Source organism: Macaca fascicularis, chromosome 6 (assembly GCF_037993035.2).
Source record: "Macaca fascicularis isolate 582-1 chromosome 6, T2T-MFA8v1.1".
In the NCBI taxonomy this organism is placed as follows: domain Eukaryota; kingdom Metazoa; phylum Chordata; class Mammalia; order Primates; family Cercopithecidae; genus Macaca; species Macaca fascicularis.
Genome location: NC_088380.1, coordinates 1848916 through 1872968, shown reverse-complemented (window position 1 = coordinate 1872968; position 24053 = coordinate 1848916). Strand labels below are relative to the sequence as shown.

General features: G+C 54.4%; 1 protein-coding gene across 3 annotated transcripts in view; it reads left to right on the top strand.

The window, feature by feature from the left end:
* The first annotated feature begins 9738 nt into the window (after window positions 1-9738).
* LPCAT1 (lysophosphatidylcholine acyltransferase 1) overlaps window positions 9739-24053 on the top strand; it is a 61835-nt gene continuing 47520 nt past the window's right edge. For all 3 annotated transcript variants that reach the window (XR_012413557.1, XM_005556556.5, XM_073993121.1), the window contains exon 1: window positions 9739-9986. Coding sequence is in view for 1 of the 3 variants with exons in the window: in XM_005556556.5 (XP_005556613.3) it covers window positions 9852-9986 (135 nt within the window). In the remaining 2 variants the exon portion in view is untranslated. The remainder of the gene's footprint in view (window positions 9987-24053) is intronic.

The window sequence follows — 24053 nt, the reverse complement described above, 5'->3', positions numbered from 1 at the left end:
AGGCCACGCAAACACTAAACATAAGAAATCTGGAGTGACTATGTGAATATCAGACAAAGTAGCCTTCAGAACAAGAAATGTTACCAGAAGCTGGGCGCGGTGTCTCACACCTGTAATCCCAGCACTTTGAGAGGCTGAGGCTAGCAGATCACAAGGTCAGGAGTTCAAGACCAGCCTGACCAACACAGTGAAACCCCATCTTTACTAAAAATACAAAAATTAGCTGGGCATGGTGGTGCGCACCTGTAATTCCAGCTACTTGGGAGGCTGAGGCAGGAGAATCATTGAACCCGGCAGGTGGAGGTTTCAGTGAGCCGAGATTATGCCACTGCACTCCAGCCTGGGTGATAGAGTGAGACTCTATCTCAAAAAAAAAAAAAAAAAAAATGTTACCAGAGTAAAAGAGAGACATAACATGATGATGAAAAGGTTGATTCGCCAGGAAGACACAACAATTTCAAATATATATGTACCTAATAACATAGCTTCAAAATATATGAAGCAAAGACTAACAGTATTGAAAAGTGAAATAAACAAATCCACAATTATAGTTGGTATTTCAGTCATTCATGTAACAGTAACAGAAAAGCACAAAGATACAGGAAGCTTGAACAAAACTATCAACCAATGGAGTCGACTGGCGTTCATAGAACACTCCACACAAAAACAACAGAGAGGCCTGGCGCAGTGGCTCAAGCCTGTAATCCCAGCACTTTGGGAGGCCGAGACAGGCGGATCACAAGGTCAGGAGATGGAGACCATCCTGGCTAACACAGTGAAACCCGTCTCTACTAAAAAATACAGTGAAGGGGTGGCCTACCCCTCCACACCTGTGGGCGTTTCTCATTAGGTGGAACCAGCGACTTGAGAAAAGAGACACAGAGACAAAGTATAGAGAAAGCAAAAGTGGGCGCAGGGGACCCGCGCTCAGCATACAGAGGACCCGCAACGGCACCCGTCTCTGAGTTCCCTAGTATTTATTGATAATTAGCTTTACCATCTTAAATATAAGGGAGTGGCAGGATAATAGGATCATTGTAGGGAGAAAATCAGCAGTAAGACATATGAATAAAGATCTCTGTGACATGAATAAGTTTAAAGGAAAATGCTGTGCCTTGATATGCATATGCAAACATCTCCATAAATCTTTCAGCAGCATTGCGCCAGCAAGTCCCACCTTTTGCTGTAAGGCGGTTTTCTCCTATCTCAGTAAACAGAGAGATGTTCCATTGCCCAGGGACGGGCAGGAGACAGATGCTTTTCTCTATCTCAACTGCCAACAACCGCCAAAAGGCCTTCTTTCCTCTTGTACTAGTCCTCCTCAGCACAGACCCTTCACGGGTGTCAGGCTGGGGGACAATCAGGTCTTTCCTCTCCTACGAGGCCATATTTCAGACTATTACATGGGGAGAAACCTTGGACAATACCTAGCTTTCCTAGGCAGAGGTCCCTGCGACCTTTGGCAGTGTATGTGTCCCTGGGTACTTGAGATTAAGAGAATGGTGATGACTTTTAATCAGCAAGCTGCCTTCAGGCACTTGTTTAACAAGGCACATCCTGCACAGCCCAAAATCCATCAAACCTTGAGTCACCACAGCACATGTCTCTTGCAAGGACAAGGTTGGGGGTAGGGTCACAGATGAACAGCATCTCAAATACAGAACAAAATGGAGTCTCTTATGTCTAGTTCTTTCTATATAGACACAGTAACAGTCTGATCTTTCTTTCTTTTCCCCACATACAAAAAACTAGCCGGGCGAGGTGGCGGGCGCCTGTAGTCCCAGCTACTCGGGAGGCTGAGGCAGGAGAATGGCGTAAACCTGGGAGGCGGAGTTTGCAGTGAGCTGAGATCCAGCCACTGCACTCCAGCCTGGGTGACAGAGTGAGATTCTGTCTCAAAAAACAAACAAACAAACAAAAACAACAGCGAACCCTATCTTATAATATGCATCTCAACAGTCATAAACACAGTCTATAAAAGGATTAAAATCATACAGAGTATCTATTGTGACCATATTAAATTTTTTTTTTTCTTTTTTTCTTTCTTTTTTTTTTTGAGACGGAGTCTCGCTCTGCGGCCCAGGCTGGAGTACAGTGGCCGGATCTCAGCTCACTGCAAGCTCCGCCTCCCGGGTTTATGCCATTCTCCTGCCTCAGCCTCCCGAGTAGCTGGGACTACAGGCGGCCGCCACCTCGCCCGGCTAGTTTTTTGTATTTTTAGTAGAGACGGGGTTTCACCGTGTTAGCCAGTATGGTCTCAATCTCCTGACCTCGTGATCCGCCCGTCTCGGCCTCCCAAAGTGCTGGGATTACAGGCTTGAGCTACCGGGCCCAGCCGTGACCACAAATAAATTATAATAAAAATTAACTGGAAATTCTCCAAATATTTGGAAATTAACACATAACAAAAAAGCCACATGAATCAAAGAAGAAGCCACATGGGAAAAAAGAAAGTACATTGAAAACTGACTGAAAATGAAAAATCAGCTTGCCAACATTTGTGGAATGCAGATATGGCAGAACTTAGAAGGAAATTTGTGGTATTACATGAGGCAGGTCTAAAATCAATGGTCTATACTTCCAACTTAAGAAAGTAGGAACAAACGAGCAAATTAAACCCAAAAGAAGGAGAGAAAAGAACATAATAAAGATAAAGACAGAAATCAACAAAAATAGAAAACAGAAAAGTAATATGAAAAAAATCAATGAATTCAAAAGGCAGTTATTTCTAAAGATCAATAACAAAATACACCTCTAGCCAAAGTGATTAAGAAAAAGGAAGAAGACACAAATTACCAATATTATAAATGTGAACAAGGGACATCAGTCTAGATCCTATAGATGTTAAAAGGATAAAAGGGATTATGATAAACAATTGTATGCCAATAAATCAACAACTTAGATAAAATGGACAAATTCTAAATTACTAAAAAATATCTAAATTACTAAAAAAACTTAGGTTTTTAGATGGAAGAAATAGAAAGATGAATAACACCATATCTAATGAAGCATTCAAATTCATAATCTTTAAATCTTTCTGAAAAAGAAAACTCTCATTACAGATAGCTTCATTGATGAACTCTAACAAACATTTAAGGAAGATATAATACCAACCCTACTCACTCTTTATTTAGAAATAGAGAATTTGGAATACTTCCTAACTCATGTTTGAAAGACAGTATTATCCTCATTAGAAAGTCAGGCAAAGACATTAGAAGAAAAGGAAACTACAGTCAATATTTCTCATGAACACAGACACAAACATCTTTAACATAAATTTATCAACTTAAATTCAGTAATATATAAGTCAGTCGTGTAGTATGGTTAAGTGAGGCCTATCCAGAAAAACAAGGTTGGTTTAAAATTGGAATATGAACCAATTTAATTCACCATATTCACAGGATTAAGAAGAAAATTTTAAGACAATCTCAATAGACACAAGCAAGATTTTTGGCCAAAACGATAAAAACTACTCAGTAAACTAGGAATAGAAAGGAACACCCTCATCCTTTTTCAGGGCATCTGTGAAAACCCACAGCTCACCTCAAGACTGGGCACTGGGTACTAACAATCCCCAAGATTGTTAACAAGACAAGATGCCCAGTCTCAGCACTCTGTCCAACATTCTGTAGAGGATGTCACAGTCAGTGGAACAAGAGGAAATGCAAACAACAAAAGGCATACGTGTTGCTGGTGAAGGAAGAAATAAAGCTCCTTATTCACAGGTATTATGATCGTGAAATGGGGAAAATCCTAAAGAATCTACAAAAAAAGTCACTAGAACTAATAAATGAATTTAGCGAGGTTAATGCATACAAAGTAAATATACAAAATCAGCTGTATTTCTATATACGAGCAACAAACTTCTGGAAATTGAAATTAAGAAGCAGTATCATTTACAACAGCATCAAAACATGAAATAGGAACAGAATTAGAAAAACCTATGTAAGACCTATGTAGTGAAAATAATGAAACATTGCTGAGGGAAATTAAAGAAAATCTAAATAAATGAGCTCTATACCATGCTCATGGATGGATAACTCAAAATTGCTAAGATGGCAATTTTCCCAAATTGATCAATAGATTCAACACAATCTCATTAAAAATCCCACCAACCTTTTGTTCATTTGTTCCTGGATACTTCAGTTTGTTGACAAAATGATTCTAAAATTTTGGCCAGGCATGGTGGCTCACACCTGTAATCCCAGCACTTTGGGAGGCCAAGGCGGGTGGATTACCTGAGGTCAAGAGTTCGAGATCAGCCTGGCCAACATAGTAAAACCCCATCTCTACTAAAAATACAAAATTAGCTGGGTGTGGTGGTACATGCCCGTAGTCCCAGCTACTTGGAAGGCTGAGACAGGAGAATCGCTTGAACTCAGGAGGCAGAGGCTGCAGTGAGCCGAGATCGGGCCACTGCACTCCAGGGCAGTGCAGTCTAATTTCAAGACTTAATATAAAACTTTAGTAATCAGGATAGTGTGATGTTGGCAGTTGCAGATGTATAGATCAATGGAACAAAATACGGAGTCCAGGAATAGACTCAACTATACATACATGGCCACTTAATTTTTTTACAAAGTTGTCAAGGTAATTCAATGGAGAAAGAATATTCTCTTCAACAAATGGTGCTGAAACAGTTGAATACTCAGACGAAAAAATTTGAAACTAAAAAAGCTTCTGCCTCTATTTTACTTTATGCCATGTACAAATGTCAACTTGAAATGGAATACAGAACTACATGGTAAAGCTATAACTATAAAACTTCTGAAATAAGAAAATCTTAATGACCTTGATACAGGTAAATATTTATAAAAGAGGATACCAAAAACATGATCCCTAAAAGAAAACACTGATAAATTGGACTTCATCAAAATTTAAAATATCAGCTCTTTGAAAGACACTATCACTGCTTAACAAACTCATCTCAGTGACTGAAAACCACCACAATGTTCTGTTTGTCGTGATTCTGGGTTCTCTAGGAAGTCCATCCACTGTACATGATGGGGTCCCTCACTCTGGGGCTGTGCACTCCTCAGCTGGAACATCCACAGGTCCTCTTGTACCCTGGGGTCTGTCTTCATACAACCTCTACAAGTCCAACACAATCAATAGTGGTTCTCCATATAATCCATAGTGTCAAGAGTAATTTTTTTTTTGAGACAGAGTCTCGCTCTGTTCTTGCCCAGGCTGGGGTACAGTGGCGTGATCTTGGCTCACTGCAATCTCTGTCTCCCAGGTTCAAGCAATCCTCCTGCCTCAGCCTCCCAAGTAGCTGGGACTACAGGAGTGCCACCACACCTGGCTAATTGTCATATTTTTAGTAGAGAAGGGGTTTTGCCGTGTTGGCCAGGCTGGTTTCGAACTCCTGACCTCAGATGATCTGCCCACCTCAACCTTCCAAAGTGCTGAGATTATAGGCATGAACCACCACGCCTGGCCCAAGAGTAATTTTTGAAATGATTATTATACCACTGCAGAAGTAGGAAGCATCAAGGAATTAACAAAAATATAGAATCTTTATGTAGAAAAATTTTAAATGCTGTCAAAGGGCATGAAAGAAGATCTAAATAAATGGTGGAATAACCATGTTGGTGAAACACAATTCTCAAAATTGTAAAGTGTCCATGCCACGTCATCCATTTAAAACAACGTTTTTTGTATTTTCTAGTGCTTTGAAAGCTTGGAGCCTTGCTGGTCCTCAGAGGGCCCCTCCCAGGGCCAGCCAGCTCTTACTGAAGTAACCTTCTTATGGAACGGGGAGAATGAACATTAAGAATGAAGTAACATTCTTACTGAAGTACCCTGTACAATTAATGTGATTCAAAAGGAAGCTTCCAGTGGGAATTTTTAGCAATGGGGACAACTGCTTCCAAAATTTGGATGGAAAAATAAAATTCCCTGAATTCCTACTACAATTCTTGGGAAGAAGCGCCAACAGGAAGGAACCCCCTCTGCACACGGTTGAAAGGTGTAGTCACTGAAGCAGCCAGATGCCACCACGGGAGTAAATGAGTACACAGACCGGTGGGTGAGATGGGGCAGCCAGAAGGAGCTTCAGGAACCCTTCTGTTCATGCCGGAAGTGGACCCACAAGAGGCAGTCCGTGATTGATACCTGGTGTTGAGAATATCGGGTCTCCATGCAGAGAAAAAAAATCTTCAAATGGATTAAAATACAACCATGAAAGGCAGAACTGAAAAAAGATGTTAGTAGAAAATGAAGGAGAACATCTCTTTCTGTCCTAGAGATAACTCTAAAATTCAAAAATTAAACCAACAACACAAAAATACCCAGCCTCACCAGAACAAGCAGGTACCTCATGTTCTCAATGCACTTGGAGTGTAGGAAACACCTCTCCGTGAATCTACACTCTTAAAACAGAAACAAAACCAGAGCCAGAAGCCTCAGGGTGTGGTTACCAGCCCCAGGGAGCTCTGGGGGGCTTCCAGGAGGTTCCTGGGAACCACAGTGGGGACTCCTTTGTAGTTAAAGGACCCTTAGGGTAGTTTTCCCAAAACTAAGTCCTGACGATAAACTCATTTTTCCCCTGCTACAGTGAGAAAACTGCTTATACCTCCCTGCCCAAGACGAGCTTCTCTTAATCAAGCTTCCAGAACCCTCCAGGTCTTAAGAACATTCCATTACACAGAAGAACTAAAGCCTAAGTTTGAAGGACCGGTGTGGGCTGAGGAATTTCCTTGCTGCTCCTCCAGGCTTGCACTGATTTCCCCATAATCAGGCCCGCCTCTCCACCCCTCACAGTCCCCAGGAGAAAACTGACTCCTGCACACAAGAGTGCCCCAGCTCCCCACCCCCTGGGCACATACCCTGTGGACCATCCCACCCCTTTCCAGCTGCAGTAGCAAAGAAGTCCCCACTCCAGACCCAGGCCCTTCCTTCCCCTGAGCGCTGGCTCCTTCCTGACTGAGATGGGCCCATCACACCCCCTCTCATAGGGGTTTTCAACATCTCCTGTGAGGCTGGCCTGTTGCCTCCCACCCAGGAACATGTCCTGGGCCCCTTCCTTGAGCTGCTGCCCTGGATCCCAGCCTCCCGCCAAGCCTCCACCTTCCTCCTCCTGCCCTTCACGCTTCCTCCTTTCTCGAGTAGCTGGGAAAGAAGCTCTGTAACTCCTGTCCACTCCACAGCACCCTGCAAGGTGGTGGTCTCCACTGCTTGCTACTACCACTGGCTGGCCTTCCCAGGTCTCTCCTGGCCAGTCCTCCTGGAAGGGGCAGTTCTGTGGACTCAGCCCTTCTGGGGGCCTCTGCTCCTTGGCTGCTCTCTGGGGCCTCCTTGGGTTCTGCTTGATGAGGAAGAGTGTGCCCCAGTCCTGCCCCCTGCTCTGCTCTGCCCTTGGCCCTGTCTCACCCACCCTCCCAGCTGTGCCCTCTTGTGTACTGACCCCAGAGCTGGGCCTCTGGGCCTCCTCCAAATGGTGCCTCAGTGACCCAAGGATCCACTAAGCTTCTACACCAAGGCCACGCTACCCATAGCGGCTCCACCAAAGACCTCTGCTGGGAGAGGGACTCCTCTTTCCACTGACCTTGGCTCAAGGACAGCCTGCCGACCCTGCTTAGATTGTGGGGCAGTATGAGGTTCTTCCCCCAGTCTCCCCACCTCCTTCCCTGGGGTCCGACTCACTTTGCACTCTGCAGGTTAAAGCAGAAAAAATTTATTCTCTCCCAGTCTGGAGGTCAGAAGCCTGCGATCATGGTGCCCCACGGCCAGGCTCCGTCTAAGGACACTAGAGAGGACCTGCTCCAGGGCTGTCCAGCTCCTGGGAGCTGCTTGCCTGTAGCAGCAGAACCCTGGCCTTCCCGTGGAGCTCTCTCTGTGTCTGTCTCTGAGTCCGAATCTCCCTCTTCATAGGGACGCAAGCCATTTCAGACTAGGGCCCCCCCTAATGACTTCCTCTTAACCTGATCATGTGCAAAGACTCTCTTTCCAAATAAGGTCGAGGCCACAGGTGCTGTGGGTTAGGACTTGTGCTTCTTCTGGGGACACAGCCATGACTCTCTGGCAGCTCTCCCCATTGAATCTGGCTCCGCACCATCTCCAGCAGGCTTCCCCTCCACCACACACCACTTTCTGGCCTGTGCTTCTGGAAGGACCCCACTTTCATGGCTCTCCAAGCCTGGTCCTGAGGCTGCTCTCATCCCAGGACTGGGACACCCTAGGGCCCCTCCTCTCCAGAGCACTCAGGCAGCATGTGGGGCCGTCTGGATCGCTGGGGTGCAGGTGCTGCCCTGTGGCTGGCAGGCTTTGTGTCCTGGGCTTTCTTGATGATCAGTTCTGTGAGGAGCCTTGCGTGGCCTTGGGTGCTGGGTTCTGGTTTTGGGGATCAGAGCAAGTGGCCACTAAAAGCCCAGGAGGTGGGTGCAACGCTGGTGGCAGGGCCACAGAGCTCACCCCATCTCTGTGGGTGTGGCACTTGGGACAGGTGCTGCTGCTAGGCATAGGCTGGGACTCTTACGGGGCAGGAACAAGGCCATGCAGCGGGTCTGACCTGCCAGGGCCTTCTCTCTGCATGTTACGTGGATGGCACAGACCCCTGGCCCTCACCCAGGTCTCAGACACAGAAGGGTCTCTGCCTGCCCACTGCACTATGAGGTCCACAAGGGCGCAGGCAGGGTCATCGGAGGGATCGGGGCACTCCCTGGCATCTGCTGAGGATGGGGCCCAGCTGAGGCCTGCACAGCAGTGACATCCCCAGGAGCCAGGACCCTTGGGGTTTGGCCAGGTGACCCAAACCGGCTCTGTCTGGGTGAGGTCCAGTGGCCGTGCAGGAACCAACAGTGCCAGCCGGGGTGAGGAAGCCGTGAGCACTGTGACCGAACGCCTGCGTGGGTTCTTAAATCCATGCGTGTTCACCCGGAGGCAGGAGCCCACCCCACTCTCGCCCTGGCTAACTATGGGCCCCACCCTGGGGCTCCTCACAAGGCTCCCGAGCACCAGAGGCAATGCCCGCGCCAGAGGAGCTATGGGTGGAAAGGGCTGGGATCCCATCGCAGCCCCCGCAGAACCAGCACGGACAGTCAGGGCCCCTGTGTGCACCTCCTGCCTGGGCCATCCCTGCGGGGCCTGAGGCCTGGGAGGTCCTGAGGTCGGAGGGGTCCTGAGGCCTGAGGGGTCCTGAGATCTGAGGGGTCCTGAGGTCTGGGGGTTCCTCAGTTCTGAGGGGTCCTGAGGTCTGAGGGGTCCTAAGGTCGAGTGGCCCCCAGGCGGGAGTCGCCAGGGCTGAGGCGCGGCTGGAAGAACCTCCCTCAGCCTGGGGCAGCTTCCAGGGTCGCCGGTGCGAGCTAGGAGCACGACGAATAAGAAGAATGGCGGGGCCTTGGCCGGAACAGCCCGGGGCTCGGCACCCAGGGCCTGGCCCGCCTTGCGCGCAAGCTGGACGCGTGCCCGCCCCTTCCTCCGTCCCCGCGAGCAGGCGGGCCGAGCGGCGGAAGGGGACGACGTGGCAGCCTCGCGGGCCCCGGAGACCTCCCTTTCTCCCGGCGCAGACCCCGCCGGGGATCCCTGTGCTCCAGTGGCTGCAGGAGGCGCCCGCGGCCTCCCACGGCCCAGGCCCCCCACCGACCCCAGAGGAGCCTCCGGTGCGCTAAACTCACGCTGGTGCCGCCCCTGCCGGCCGGCGGGAGGCGAGGCTTCCAGGAACGCCCCGCCCCGGCCCCGCCCCGGCCGGCGCCCCCGCCCCGCCCACGTCACCTCCCGCGCCTGCGCGCCCGGCCCGCTTTAGCCGCCGCGCATCCTCGGCTCGCGCCCAGAGACCCGCGCCCAGCCAGCCGCGGCCCCGCTCGGCGCCCCAGGCAGATCGGCTGCGCTCGCGGCGGGACGGCGAGGCCATGAGGTTGCGGGGATGCAGACCCCGGGCCGCCCCTGCCTCCAGCGCAGGGGCCGGCGATGCTCGGCTGCTGGCGCCCCCGGGGCGGAACCCCTTCGTGCACGAGCTGCGCCTCAGCGCCCTGCAGAAGGCCCAGGTGGGTGCCCCGGGCGCGCGGCCCCAGGAGCCGGCGCGGACGCCAGGGACGCGGGGACCAGGGAGGCGCGGCGGAGGAGGGGCCGGGGAGGGGGCCTGGGGCGCGGCGCGGCCCTGCGAGCGGCGGCGCCTTCTCTCCCCGCGGCCGCCCCTCAGCCCGCGTCCCCGCTGCCCGCACCCGATGCCTCGGTCCCTACGCCGGCTTCCCGCCGCCCGCACGCGCATCCTGGTCCCTCAACGCCTTCCTCGGGGTCCCCGCTTCCGATCCCCGCCCCGCGTCCTGCTCCTCCCCCCAGGCCCCCGCACCTTGAACCGGGCCCACAACCCTTTCTCTGCCTCCCAGAATCCCGACCTCGGCCCCCGCGGGAGCCTGGACCTGCATCGCCGGTCCCCGCGCTCGTCCCTGGTCCGGGCCCCGCCCGCCCTGGCAGGCCCTGCGCGCAGCCCGGGGACTCCGGAGCGGCTTTCCCTGGACGCGGCCCGCGGGCGGGAGGGGACCGCGGCGCTGGGTGAGCCTCGTGTGCGGGGCCTGGTGGTGCCCGGGACGGGGCGCGCAGGCGGTGCGGGTCCCCTGTAGGCGCACGGGTCCCCCCTGCTCTGCGGCCGCACGTTGCCTTCTGGGGTGCATGCTTCGCTCCTGTTGTAAGGGATGCTTTCTCGGGGCTGGTCTGTGACCAGAATCAACTTTATGCAGCCTGGGCTGCCACGTGGGAGGGAACGGTTTGCTGAGATCTTGCGATCGGACAGTGGTGAGGGGAGACCCGGGGGCGTCGTGGGGAGGGGGCCGCTCGCTGCGGGAAACTGCGCCGGAGATGTGCTGGCTTAGCCTGGCTTTTCCCGCTACCTGGCTACCAGCTGGGTTTGCAGTTGCCTGAGATCCATTCTCAAGAGGACCTTACTTTTGACTCCAGAATAATTCCTACAAGCAAGCACCGCTTCAGGGCCTATGGGGCTGTCCGGTTTATAGGGAGCACACTTCCAATTGTGAGAATACAGTTTCCGGGAAGATGGACATGTGTTCATGCATAAAGTACTTTATCTGAAAGAACACTAAAGTGAAAAGTTACTGACGCCAGTTTGAGGTTGTTATTTTCCCAGGACGCCTGCTTTAGGTCAAAGCTCCTTGATGCGGCTGGTCCTCAGGGTATGGAAGGGGACGGGGAGCAAGAGAGCCCGATGGTGCCGCCCCTCCTGGTGACCCACAGGGTGAGGTCATCCCCAGCTTGGCTCCCAGGCCCTTTGCCGCTCCCCCCCGCCCCCCGCTCCCCGCTCCCCGGGCTCCGTGTGTGTCGCAGCTGGACTCTGGGGCTGGGGCCGTGCAGACCCCTCGGCCACCGCTCTGCCTGGCCCTCCCTCTGCCACATGCTGTCAGCTGCCTGTGCTGTGCCCCTCAAAGGAGGGCTTGGGACACGGTCGCTCATTTTGTGCCCCTCAACCATTCCTCCTCTTCAGTCCTCACCCCCACCCAGCCACCAGGCTCTCTACCTGGATCACTCCCAGCAGGCTTTTTCCTCCTGCACTCTGCTGCTCGGAAGCCCTCAGCCCTGACGCCCCGATGAAATGTGAACCCCTGCTGTGGTTTCCAGGGCTTTCCCAGCCCTGCTCCTGCCCCAGCTCTGCCTGCATCAGGCATGTTCTCTCTTCCTGCCTTTCCTGCTCCCTCCTGACTCCCTGGGGGAAACATCAAGCCCCTCCTCCCTGGAGGTCCCCAGAAGCGACTTTGTCATCCCTGTCCTAGTTGCAGCCCCCCGGTTGAGGTGTGTTCTGTCCAAAAGTGTGCACCCACTGCCCTGGCGAGAAGCAGGGCAGAGACTCTCATGGGTAGGTACAGATGTCAGGACAGAGCCAGAGTGCCCAGCCCCTGGGCCTGCTTTCCTCCCCGAGACCTCAGGGTGCAAGCTGCTCCCAGTGGCTCTTGGGCACGGGGTCATCGAGAGGCTCCTGGTCCCAAGATTGAAGGCTTCGGGCAGCTGTTCTCCCTTGAGCCGAAGCCAGGCAGAGATCCTGGCTTTAGCTGTTGGGGCCTCTGAGAAGAAGGGGTTTTGATTCGTTGTCACTTCAGAGGCCCCATCTGAGTAACTGGGTGTGTTTGTACATCCAGTTGTTTCTGCTGGATGTCTGCAATGTGTGGCTCGAGGGTATAGTTTGTAAATGTTCTTGAAACATTTTGCTTTTCACCAAGCATTGCTTTGCAAAGCTTTTACTTTTATGTAATATATTCTTGTAAAGTTTCCACAGAGTGAAATAGCCTATCTTTTAAGCCAAGAGAGCCTTCTTCCCCAAAGAAAGAAATGGGTCCAGTAGTGGCTGACATACTCAAGAACCCTCAGGAACCCAGCTAAGTTCCCAGTTGAGATAAACCAGTGACTACCTGCATTTACCTGTGAGCATTTGCCACCTGGGAGGGGCTGCTGTGTGCTTCGGATTAACACCATGCGGGGACACCTCCCCAGCCAGACCATCTGTCATTTAACTACAGATTTAATGAGGAGCTTAACTACCTCTTTGGACAGAAAACAGCACATTAAGATCTGAAAAGAGGTATCAAAGCCATCAGGGTCTGTAATGCGTGCAATGTTTTAATCCCTGGGCTAAAGCAAGGATATAGATTTAGCAGAGAGCAGTGAATAGTATATTGTAGGATCTCGGTGAATTCAGCTGAAGTTCTTTGTAGTCACACATTCATGTATTGTTTTGGAGTCGTGAGTGGTTGTCTATCACCCAGGGTTTTCTCGGTACTTTCCTTGGAGGCTGTGGGTATGAGTATTTCCCACCCTGGTTCTGATGCATTTTCCCCATTTCTGAAGTCTTCTGCTGCTCAGAACCAGAGTCGGCAAGAACTTACATTCTGGAAAGCATAACGCCTTCCTGTGCACCTTGTGGCAGAGCCCTTGGACGTGCGTCGCTGTCTCAGAGTGGAGGAGGCTGCTGGGTGCCCGCCTGCCCACGCTGGCTAATCCACAGAGAGGATTATGATGAGGGTTGAGTCCAGGGACAGATTTTGCCCCTCCCTGCCTGGTGGCCCTGCATGGAATTTACCCAAAAGTGGGCCATCTTTTTCTCCATATTTTTATACAAATGCCTGAGTTGTGATTTTTTTAAACAAACTCAGGAGCAGGACTCTGCCCTCTCATCCTCGCTCCTGAGTCCAGCGTGGCCACTCCCGAGCAGGAAATCATGTGCCCGCACACCTTGCCAGGTTCCTCATGTGGATGGCTGTGTTTGTCGTGTGTTCTTGACCTGTGGTGCCCTCCAGGCACACATGCACAGGGATGGAGGTTCCTCAAGCTTCTCTGAGCTGCTCCTGCTGCCCATGGGGTCCCCGGGTGCTGCCTGCCTGGATTCAGTAAGACCAGCTCTTGGCTCAGCCCCAGTGCTGGGCAGTGGGTGTGGAGGGGTGGGGTGGCCCAAGGAGCCCTGGGCAGCGTACCCGGCAGGAGCACAGGGCAGCCACACCCTGTGGAGGATGTACAGGAGAGTGCCTGTCCCTTGGGGAGGGTGGAGAAGGCCAGGGCTGGACAGGGCCTGTTCCCTCCCTGGATGCCACAGAGGCCTTGGAGACGGTGCCAGGCCCATGGCCCCCAGCTGCCTTCTGATGACCTGGGTGTGATGGTGCCAACTGTTCTGGCCCAGTAGAGGCCCATGTATCATTTTCCTGTATCCTCACCTCTGGTCAGTGTCATCCTTCGCCCCAGGAAGCACAGGTGAGGACACAGAAGCCCAGGTGCTATGCCGTCTCCCAGGCAGGGAGGGCAGCATGGGCTGTCTTAGCGTGGATGCCTGCCCTGACCTCACAAGGAGCCCGACCTTAGGAAACTGGCTTTTTTTCTCAAAGTCATCGAGAGCGTTCCTGTAATCCTGTCTAATTTGCTGAATGATGCACTCATGAAACAGTTGTGGTTAACTTTGCAGAATGGGAAAGGGGATTCGAAATTGGAAAAGACTTTACTCTTCATTTTTTATAGTATTCTGTCCTAAAACTTGGATTTCTAATATGAGTATGTGTATGAGAATATGTGTGTACACACACGCATACACACATACATGTGAGTGCATACACACGCATATACATGCAAGTGTACACAGACATCCACATAAGCATACCCACATACACACAAACGCACACACATAGTTTCGTTTTACAGCTGACAGCAAAGCACCATCAGTTTCACACGGAAGCCCATGATCGTGGCCCAAAGCTCGTCTTAAATGGATCCTGTCTTTGCACTCCTGTTTCATCGTGAGAAAGAGTCCTTTATCTTTATATTGTCAGCACTCATCTGTGCCAACTTTTAAAACTCTGCAGCTTCTGGATCTGTTTCAGGACGCGAGGCTGGCGTGGGACATGGAGGTGCTTTCTTCCACGCGAGGCTGGCGTGAGCCATGGGAGGTGCTTTCTTCCACGCGAGGCTGGCGTGAGCCACGGGAGGTGCTTTCTTCCACGCGAGGCTGGCGTGAGCCACGGGAGGTGCTTTCTTCCACGCTAGGCTGGCGTGAGCCACGGGAGGTGCTTTCTTCCACGCGAGGCTGGCGTGAGCCACGGGAGGTGCTTTCTTCCACGCGAGGCTCGCGTGAGCCATGGGAGGTGCTTTCTTCCCCCACACATGTGCCCTGCTCTGCGCACTTCCTGCAGGCACGGTTCCCTTCTCAGACAAGTGAGGTGGCACCTTCCCATTCCCAGACAGGAGATGACACCCAGGGCGCCTGCTTTGCTGCCTGTGGTCGTGGCTCCGGAACTCTAAAGGAGCACATGTTTTTATACATTTCACAATGATGCTGGCCTCTTGCCTGGAGCCGGCCCCCTGTCATCGTCGGCGCTGGGGGCCCGCTCCTTCCTCGCACTGGAACACGGGGCCACGTGGGTTCTGCTCCTATCTCTGCTTGCTGTTCACAGCTGTGGTCGGTGCTGGCCGCAGCAGGTGCATTTTAAGTTTTTACTATGCCAGGGACAAAAAACCTGGGGTAAGACATCAGCTCTGTCTTATATTTTTCTCTTTTTTTGCAGCTGTGTTTTTTTTTTTTCCCGCTTTAAACCACGCATTGCCTTTTCTCTGGAAAGTGTCCAGCCAGTCACCCAGCCCAAGCCCTTCATCCCATGCATGGGGCCACAGCGCATCCCCCGCCCTGTGGGACCCAGGTTCAGGAGTGGGTAGGCTTGAGAGAGGCTGTAGGGCTGTGCTCTGAGTGGGGTGGGAACCCTGAGGCGTCCGTCAGCCCCGCGGTTCACTTGTGCGTTAGTCCGTGTGAGCCGTCACCAAACTTCGCAAACGCTTCCTCTCTGATGTCCAGTTTCTTTAATAAGAGGCGGCAGGCGGCCCACAACTGCGTTCAGAGTGTTCCGGATGCAGCTCTCTTGAGCCCTCCAACCTCGTCCCCTCGTCCCCTCGTCCCCTCGTCCCCTGTGTGGGGAGGCACTGGCAGGGGTGGAGGCTCCTGTCTGGGAACAGCGGCCTTTTCCAAACCTTGATTTTACTCTTGAATTTCACACGTCCCCACTGTTCCTATATGAACTGTAGTCTGTAGAAAATGTCAAGCTGCGATCACGACTTGCTTCAATTTCATTTAAATCATTTCTTCCTAACATTGGTATTTTTTTGCAGTTGAATTATTTGTTTCTCGTATAAAAATGTTAGGATTTTGTGCCTGAAAAAGTGGCCACTCAGGAGACCTGCTGCAGGAACCGGGTGTGGGACTCGACTACCACACTTGCTGGGTGTCTGGCCCATGCCCGGTGCCTCCTGTGCCCGCACCCAGGCAGTGGAGAACGTGGCTCCCTCTCACCGCTCTTGTCTAAGAAGGCGCCCTGGGCTGTGCTGCTTGGGCATGATTGGTTGGGAGTGTCCAAGCTAGGCTTCCGCGAGGTCACCCGTCTTGCTGAGCCATGTCCCTGCCTCTGACACAGAGACCGCAGGAGGAGCCCTTCTGACCTTCCTCTTCCTGTTTCCACGGCCCTCATCCCCACGCGGCCCATGACAAAAGTACCATGGTTCTCAGAATGGCCGGGGCCACCACCATCGCCTCCGAGTCCTGTGGGCCTCCTGTGGGTGCTGGGGCCCATGACAAAAGCACCATGGTTCTCAGAATGGCCGGGGCCACCACCATCCCCTCCGAGTCCTGTGGGCCTCCTGTGGGTGCTGGGGCATGCTTACCATTCCCAGTTACTGTTTCCAGCATTGCCAGTGTAAACCTTCAGTCTAGGTGTAAATCATTTTGAAAATGAGCCCGGGAAAAAAGCATGATGCTAGGCTTGTGTTTGGAAATAACACTATTTTCTAATGTGATCAGTGTTTGTCCCTCTGAAACCCACGTCCTTCTGCAACCCTGAGGGATACTTGTTGTATTAAAACCAGCGCATCCCTGGCTTCTCAGCCGTGTTCCAGCAGCGTGAGCTTAGTGTGTTAAAGGTGAGGGCTATTCTTGAACTTATACCACAGTCAGCTCCCAGCTTCCCTCTGTGCGGTCTTTCCTCTGCTTGGTTGGTGGCCCTCCAACCTCGTCCCCTGTCCCCTCGTCCCCTGTGTGGGGAGGCACTGCCGGGATGGGGCTGGTACCTGGGGACAGCAACCTTTTCCAAACCTTGATTTTACTCTTGAATTTCACACTTCCCTCTTAGAGCCAGAGGAGTGAGTTATTTCCTCTTAAAAGAAGGTATTTGCCACATACAAGCTTTAAAAAAAAAAAAAGGAAAGAAAACAGTCTCCCAGTTCTAAATGTTTTTAAATCCTTGGGGTAGAACCAAGGCTGGGCCAAGGTACTGGAGGGCCAGGGCCCTGGAGCCGGGGAGGGCTGGTGTCCAAGCACAGACAGCGGGGATGCCACCAGGCTGGGCAGGCGTGGATCGGACATGGCATGCCTGGGCTCCTTAGGGTGGAGTCCCTTTGCTCTCCTAGGCTACCCCGCAGGGGTCAGACCCACCTTTCTGCGGCAGCAAGTCATTGCCCCCATCAGGGCAGGGTCATGGTCACCTCTGTGCCATGTGAGTCATCACTGTGACATCCTCATGGGTCCCGTGCCTCCACCAAGCTCAGCACATCCCACACTAGACCCGACCTGTCCCTGTGCCAGGTTGTCTTTGCCCAGTCAGTGGCCCCTGGACCACGTGGCACCCGTGCCTGTGGGGAGGTCTCTGTAAAGAGTGGGCTCTCCTCTCCCTCACCTTAGAGCGATCCGGGTCATTTCTGCCTCTCCCACAACTGCCACCGGGCAGTGGCCTCCGGCCCCCAGCAGCCCTCCCGCTGTGTCCAGAGCTGCACATCAGGCTGGTCACCTCTGTCCCTCCCTGCACTCAGAGGAATAGACATACTTGCCAGGGCCTACTCCCCTGCCCACTCCCGTTCTACCCGCTGGCCAGCACCAGGGTTCAGCCTTGCCACACAGACATTACTGGTGGGCCAGGGGCTCCCTGCAGCTGGGGGGAGCAGGATGTCCTGGGTGGAGGGTCTCCCACAGCCGGGGACAGGGCCAGGATGTGCTTGGTGGGCTCCCTGGAGATGGTGGCACAGACCCAGAATTGTGGGGACAGAGGCACTCCTGCAACTCGGGGAAGTGGGGGTGAACCAGGATGTTCCATGGGGGCCCCCTGTATCTGCCTGTAGTGTGGAGCAGGGTGTACAGGGCAGGCCGGGGGCTCCTGCAGCTAAGGGGGCGGGACTTGGGCCAGGATGTTCTGGGCGGGCGGCACTGGGAGGTGGGGGAGGGTCCCAGTATCTGTAGATAGTGCAGGGCAGGGTATACAGGGCAGGCCAGGGGGTTGGGCCAAGATGTTCTGGGGGGTCCCTGTATCTGCAGGTCGTGTGGGGCAGGGTGTACAGGGCAGGCTGGGGGCTCCTGCAGCTTTTGCGGGCTTGGGCCAGGATGTGCTGGGGGGGCTCCCCATATCTGTGGGCAGTTCGGAGTACGATGGGCCAGGCACACTGGGGACTCTTGCAGCAGGATCCCCTGATGCAGGATGTGTTGGGGGTGGGGCTCCCACCACAGGGGGCTTGGGAGGTGCTCTCCACGAGGGCCTCATTACAGGCAGAAAGCATCAGGGCTATCTGGAGATGTTTGTTAAACAAATGTGAGCAGCTAGAAATGCCTCGGATCTTGAATTTCAGGATTCTTTTTACTCAGACCATGCGGGAGATCCGGGGAGATTGGCGTTTCCCTGGGCCACAGCTCCTGAGGGTCTGTCTCAGGGCCTGGGCTGAATGGGAAGCGTGCTGCCTTGGGGAAGGGTCCCCTGAGGGAGGTGCAGTTCTGAGGTATGTGTAACGGTCCTGTTTTGGCTGGACATGGAAGGCGGGGTCCTGGCGGAGCACGCAGGTGGACCTTTTTGTTGGAATGGTCCCAGGAGCCTGCTTCTCCTGAGCCCCCCACGATGTGTCACTATCTGCAGCACCCCCATGGTCCCCAGCCCCCGAGGTCCTCGGATACCAACAGAGTGAAATGCTGCTGCAAACCTCGGCCTGGCCGTGTTGTAAGATCCTTTCCCAACCTCGGAATTAAAATGTGCAAAATGTGCACCTTGGGAGTCAGGGTGTGGGCCTTTGGTTCACCTTACCACCTGTGGGCCCCGTCTGGACTTTGAGTCCCCCAGTGTGGAGCAGACCCCCAGTGTCCTGGGACACAGGCTGGGGCTCAGGAATGACCTGTTGAAGGAACAGTACTTAAGAAATAGGCTGCCTTTCACAGCGAGTGCTTGGCATGGCTCTGCTCTGTGAAGCTGTGAGACCCGTGCACCTGCGATGGCCCCTCGTGCTGCTGTGGCTGCAGTGCTGGCATTTTGACCCTGTTGTTTTTGGATATTGCTCAATGGGCAGATGAGGCTGGGCCCTCCCTGTGCCTGGCCTGTGCCAGGCTCCTTGTCCTCAGCATCTCCTGTGCTTCTCCTCCCCTTGGCCTCGAGGACAAAGCTGGTACCTCCCAGGAGGGCCCTGGCATCTCCAGCCTCTCCCCAGCTGCTGGTGGTGGGGGTCCTGCTCTTGGGCTGCCCTTCTGGCCCCGTTCTCATTGGAGCTTCTCCACTGCTCCTGGGGCTCCCGCCTCAAGGGCCCGTTTCTGCACGTGGGAGCTTGATACCTTGAAAGCTGCCTTCCAAGGAAATGTAATCACAGGTGTCCTGCCCCACGGGTGAGAGCCTGTGGAAATAGGTCAAGTGTAACTGAGTCCCTGCAGCCTCCAAATAGGAATCTGCAGCCAGTTTCTGCTTTTGGAGCTTAGCCTGTTCCCACAGTGGAACGTGTGCAGCCCGGAAGCTTACACCTCTCAGAGTTTCTGCTCTCTTTCCTCCTGTGTTCTTCTTGCGAGCAGCTGCTGTGAGCCAGGCCCTGCAGGAGCTGAGTCCTCGGGGTGACCAGGCAGCGATGGAAGGGCCTCCCAGCCTGCAGCCTGGATTGTGGTGGAATCTCACCTCTAGAGTGTGGGGCTGCAGGTTGGACATGGGGGACCTCATATGTAGGGACCAGAGGGACAGAACTCTGGCTGGGAGTCCCAAAAACTTCAGGGAAGGGGGATTTGTGCAGAGCTTTGCGGGTGAGGAGGCAGGAGGACTGTCCAGGAGAGCGTGTGGGCAGGACCGGGAGGCCAGCCTGGGGACCAGAGGAGCGGCTCCCGCACCTGCCTGCCATCGGTCATCTTGAAGCAGGAACTGGGGCATCGGCTGTGATGCTCACATAACCACCCTGCCTGGGCCCTTCCTCCATGGGACTCTGCACTCTCTACTCCTGATTTCTTAGCTGAGCTTGCACCCCCACCCCACGCCCTTTTCCCACAGGCCCACACCTGGACGCCTGCGCGTGCCGTCTGAGCCAGGCGGTGCTGCGGTCTCTGTCGGTCTTGTTCTCCCTGTACCCGGACACCGTTTGTCCAGAGTGCACATCGCAGGTGCTCAGGAAGTGTCTGCAGAATGAGTAAACGTGTTTTCTTTCACACACCTTTTTACTAGTTACTTACCAACAGCACCAGGGCGTGAGCACTGTGCCCTGTGCTGGCATCATGGGTGTGTGCCAGGGCTTCAGGGAGCCCTTAGTCCAGACAGCAGAGCCCCCTGACGGGAGGAAGACTCCAGGTGAAGGCGTGGGCCATACGTAGCTGGTGCCAGCGGTCCCGGGGCCTTCCCTGTATCCCGGAAGCTGGCTCGCAGGGGAGCTGGTTGGGTGTTGATGGGGGTTCTCCAGTCACAGGGTGTCATGGTTTAGGGCATGACCAAGACCAGACTGGCTTTGATCCCATTCAACACTGCAGCATCCTCGTAAGACGCCCATGGACTGGAGTGGGTTGAAAATGGTAAATAGAGTGGTCTAGGGGAACCGCTGGTGCTGTGGGACTGCAGGACCGATTTGCAAATTCAGAGGGAATCACTGAACACACTGTCATCTCGCAGGCGAGAGCCTCGGGTAGGCGACGTGCCGAGGATTCTGGTGAGGACGGTGGAGTAGAGATGACAGCGGCAGGAGGCGGTGTGGCTGGTTGAGGCTTTGAAAGGAAAAATAGTTCAGTTTTAGAAAAGCTATATTTAATTTTAGATTTGAGTGGGAGAGCGAAGAAGAAACAGCTTTATAAATAGCAGTCAGCATGGGTTCTGGGGGAGAGGGGTTCCTGCGGGGAGGCGCAGATCCTCCTGTAGTCGCACGGGGTGGGGGTGAAAAGCTCCAGAGTGCGACCTCACCGAAATTTAAGGTCAAGGAGACAATGGGTGTTCACAGGGGTGAGAAAAAGAAAAGAAACCCAACATAAATTTGGCAAAAGATGTATATACGTTTATACAAATGAGCAAATGATGCAAACAGAAACGGGAATACCCGCTAAACATCAAATATTCCTCCCGATGAAACTGTCCCCGTGATGTGGCCTGCGCTCCTGGCAGCCCTTCCCGCCTCCTGCAGGTCTCACCTGGGGTCTGCAGCGCCTGGGGTGTGGGCCGTACCTGCAAAGCTAAGAGCGGTTGTGTGTGGAGAGAGAGCCCACAGCAGTGGTTCGCGATGCCAGTTTCTCACGTTTCGCGTCTGCGTTCGGCGTCGTAACTATGAGAATTGATTGTGGGCGTGACCGCTGATTCCGTATTTGAATGCAGCGTTTGGTTTGGACCAGAAGGCACGTTACATGAATAAAGGTGTTTTGGTGACTGGGGAGACAGAAGAGGAGGGCGTTTCCTGCTCGGGGTGTGTCTGTGGGTGCTGGACGGGAGTGGGTGATTCCTGAAGCTCCCGCCAGCTCTCAGGTGCCGAGGGCGGGCTGGTGGTGGTTGCTGGTGGAAGTGCCAGCCCCGTCCGACGGGAGGCCTCAGAGAACTGCTGTGCTTTCAAAAGTTGTTCTTTCTCTAAAAGGAGAAAGCAAAGTAAAATTAGACGTACCTTTTTCCTCCTGCCCGTGTCGGGGGTGGCCCTAGGATCTGAAGTGCTCCCAGGTGGGTCTGCTGAAAGTCTGTGAAGGCTGCGTGGGGCCTCACACTGCCCAGAGTCCTTCGCTCGTTCCCGGTTTTTGGGCGTTGTGTCTCATCTAAATCAGGCTACAAATAGCTTGCTTTCTATTAATTCCTAAGTAACAACAAGAGCAACCAAGATTGCTCCCTGAGTAGTGGGTCCTGCCCACCCCCACCAGCCTCGAGGTCTTCCAGTTTCTGCCTCTCGCCTCTTTAATCTGCTTCGGGAAGCCTGTGCCCCTGTCCTCAGGGCCTCTTGGGAGGATCTGGAGATGACTGAGGCCAGGCCCCCGGGGTGGCCTTCAAGGACTGCACAGCCCCAGAAGCTGCCGTTCCCTTCACTTCCCGAGGAGCCCTGGTCTCCCCAGTGGGACTGCACTGTTCTCCAGCTGCCCTGCCGGATAGGGGTCGATGAAGCTTTGGGCGCCCTCTCCCCTGCAGGAGAGCCAGCCGTCCTTAGTGGTCCCAGTTGCAGAAGGCTAGGAAGCTGTCTGAGGGAGTGGGTGCTGGGTTCATTTTGCAGGGGGTACCAACAGGAGTTGGTGAGAGAGAAAGTGGGCCGTAGGAATGGCGGTGCCTTGAGAAGGGAAGGCTGGAGTGGGCCCGGGTAGGGCTGGGTTTGGGACATCGGCTGGTGGGATGGTAGGTTGCCTGCGGGCCCTGCACACTGGAGGGGGCTGAGTAGCAGCTTGAGGGCATCAATGTGATGGTATTGGCCACCGCCCAAGGGCATGAGAGTGCACAGAGCGGAGGGGGTCCCGGGCCTGTGGATCCCCTGCCACTTACCCACCTCCCCCAGGGCGGCCCCTGACTCCAGCCACCCTGCAGCTGTGGCTTGTGTGCTGACCTGCCGGCCACCTGGGAAGGCTGCCCTGCTGTCCCCCTCTGGCCTCAGGTTCCCCACTTGTACAAGGCTCCCACAGTGGGTGGGTGTTTTTGCTCTCTGGGGTTGGACAGGCTCCTGGGGCACACGGCCGCATCCCCTGGCAGGATTTTCTCTGCCTTTCCCTTGGCAAGTGAGGTGACCTTCTGGGTGACGTGCAGGAAGTGAAGTGTGGCCTGGCCTTCCCCATCTCTACATCTCGCTCAGCAAATTCTAGCGTGTCGTGTGCACTCCGTTCTGGGTGTGGAGTTAACTGGTTTGGGGGCTGGCTATTAATGTGTTGTATTGTTCCTTAAACCGCGTCTTTGGGTCTCACCGGCCTTTCCTTCTGTTGGGCACTGTCCATGATCAGCTCTGGCTGCCACCCACCGCTCTGGGTTTCTGGACTGGGCACAGGCTGGGGCCTCCGGGCCTCTGGTGCGTCCCCTCAGCATCTGAGGGTGGCCACGATAACGATGACTCTGTGCCCTGGGCCGCATTGTGCTCTGGCCTGCAGTGTCCTCAGGGGTTGGGGGAGCCCACAGGTCAGGGCACCTGCTAGTTCTGGAGGCCGGCTCAGCGGGCACTGGGCCTGGCAGCCCCTCACTGTGCTGTGCCTCTCCCCACCCAGGCCCCGCTTAATGCGTGACTTCACTGCCCAGTCACGCACTTCTGCGTGTTCCTCTGGGACTGGGAGCCTCGAAGATACTTGGGTTGCCATTGAACGTTGACCCAGTGGCACAAGGCACCAGCCCTGTGCTGCTTCTGACCAACTCAACCACCTCGGGATCCATCCCTGGTGCCCTGTGTGGCTCGGAGCTTCTCCCTCGACTGGCTCGAGGTGCTTGTTGCACAGGTGACCCCCGACTCACCTGTCCCCCATGGCACCCTGGGTAGCATCCTGCCCTGTTGCCACTAGTGATGAAATCCACAGCCTGGGGCCGCCTTCCCGATTGCCCAGCCCGTGTGCTCAGCTCCTGGGATGCCTGCTGCCGGCCTCGGCGAGGGCCTCCCTCCCCTCCAGCCCCTCTGAGGCACCTTGCTCTGAGCGGCACAGGTCGTACCTGGGCTCTCGGTAGAAAACCCACCAGAGAGAGGCGCCCCAAGAGGCGGTCTCCTGCTGAGCCCGGACACCACCAGCGTGGTGCCCTGGACGGGTCATGACAGGAGGCTGGTGCCCGCCCTCCACACACCTGCTCTCCTCCTCTTTTGAGCCGATGGAATTTCTCAAAGGAGGGGGATGCAGAGCCCTCTCGGACATAGGAGTGCCTCCCAGGGCTCCCCGGAAGGGCGGGCGCTCCCCATCTGTCCAGCCCAGCACAGGTTAATTTGGCAGCGAGGTGTTTTACCAGAATCTTTGTTTCACCTTCCCCAGAGCCCACCTTTCCAGTTCCCACTGAGCACCTCCCTCCTTCCCCGGCTGTGGAGCACCTGGACTCCCAGGTCGTGTGCTGTGGGATAAGGGCATCAGCCCTGACCCGTAGGGCCCCCAGGAGCAGCCTGCAGCCCCCATCCCCGTGCCTCCCCTCCCTTCTGCTTCACTCTAGAGGAGCGTCTTTCCTCCGCGTCTCTGGGTCTGTGCTTTTCAGTGCCCTCCGGAGATGGGGTAGACTGAACACTCCCCCTGTGAACACAGTCTCCCTCTGTTTCTATGGACAAATCGAAAGCGTCTGAGAAGCAAAGACGGCCCAGGATGTGGCTGTGGCAGCAGCCCCTGGACAGCAGGCGCCCGTGTGTGCTGGCGCTCGCCCTCTCACCGTGGGAGGAGTGAACGTACTTTCGTGGATTTGCAAGTGCACTGTCAC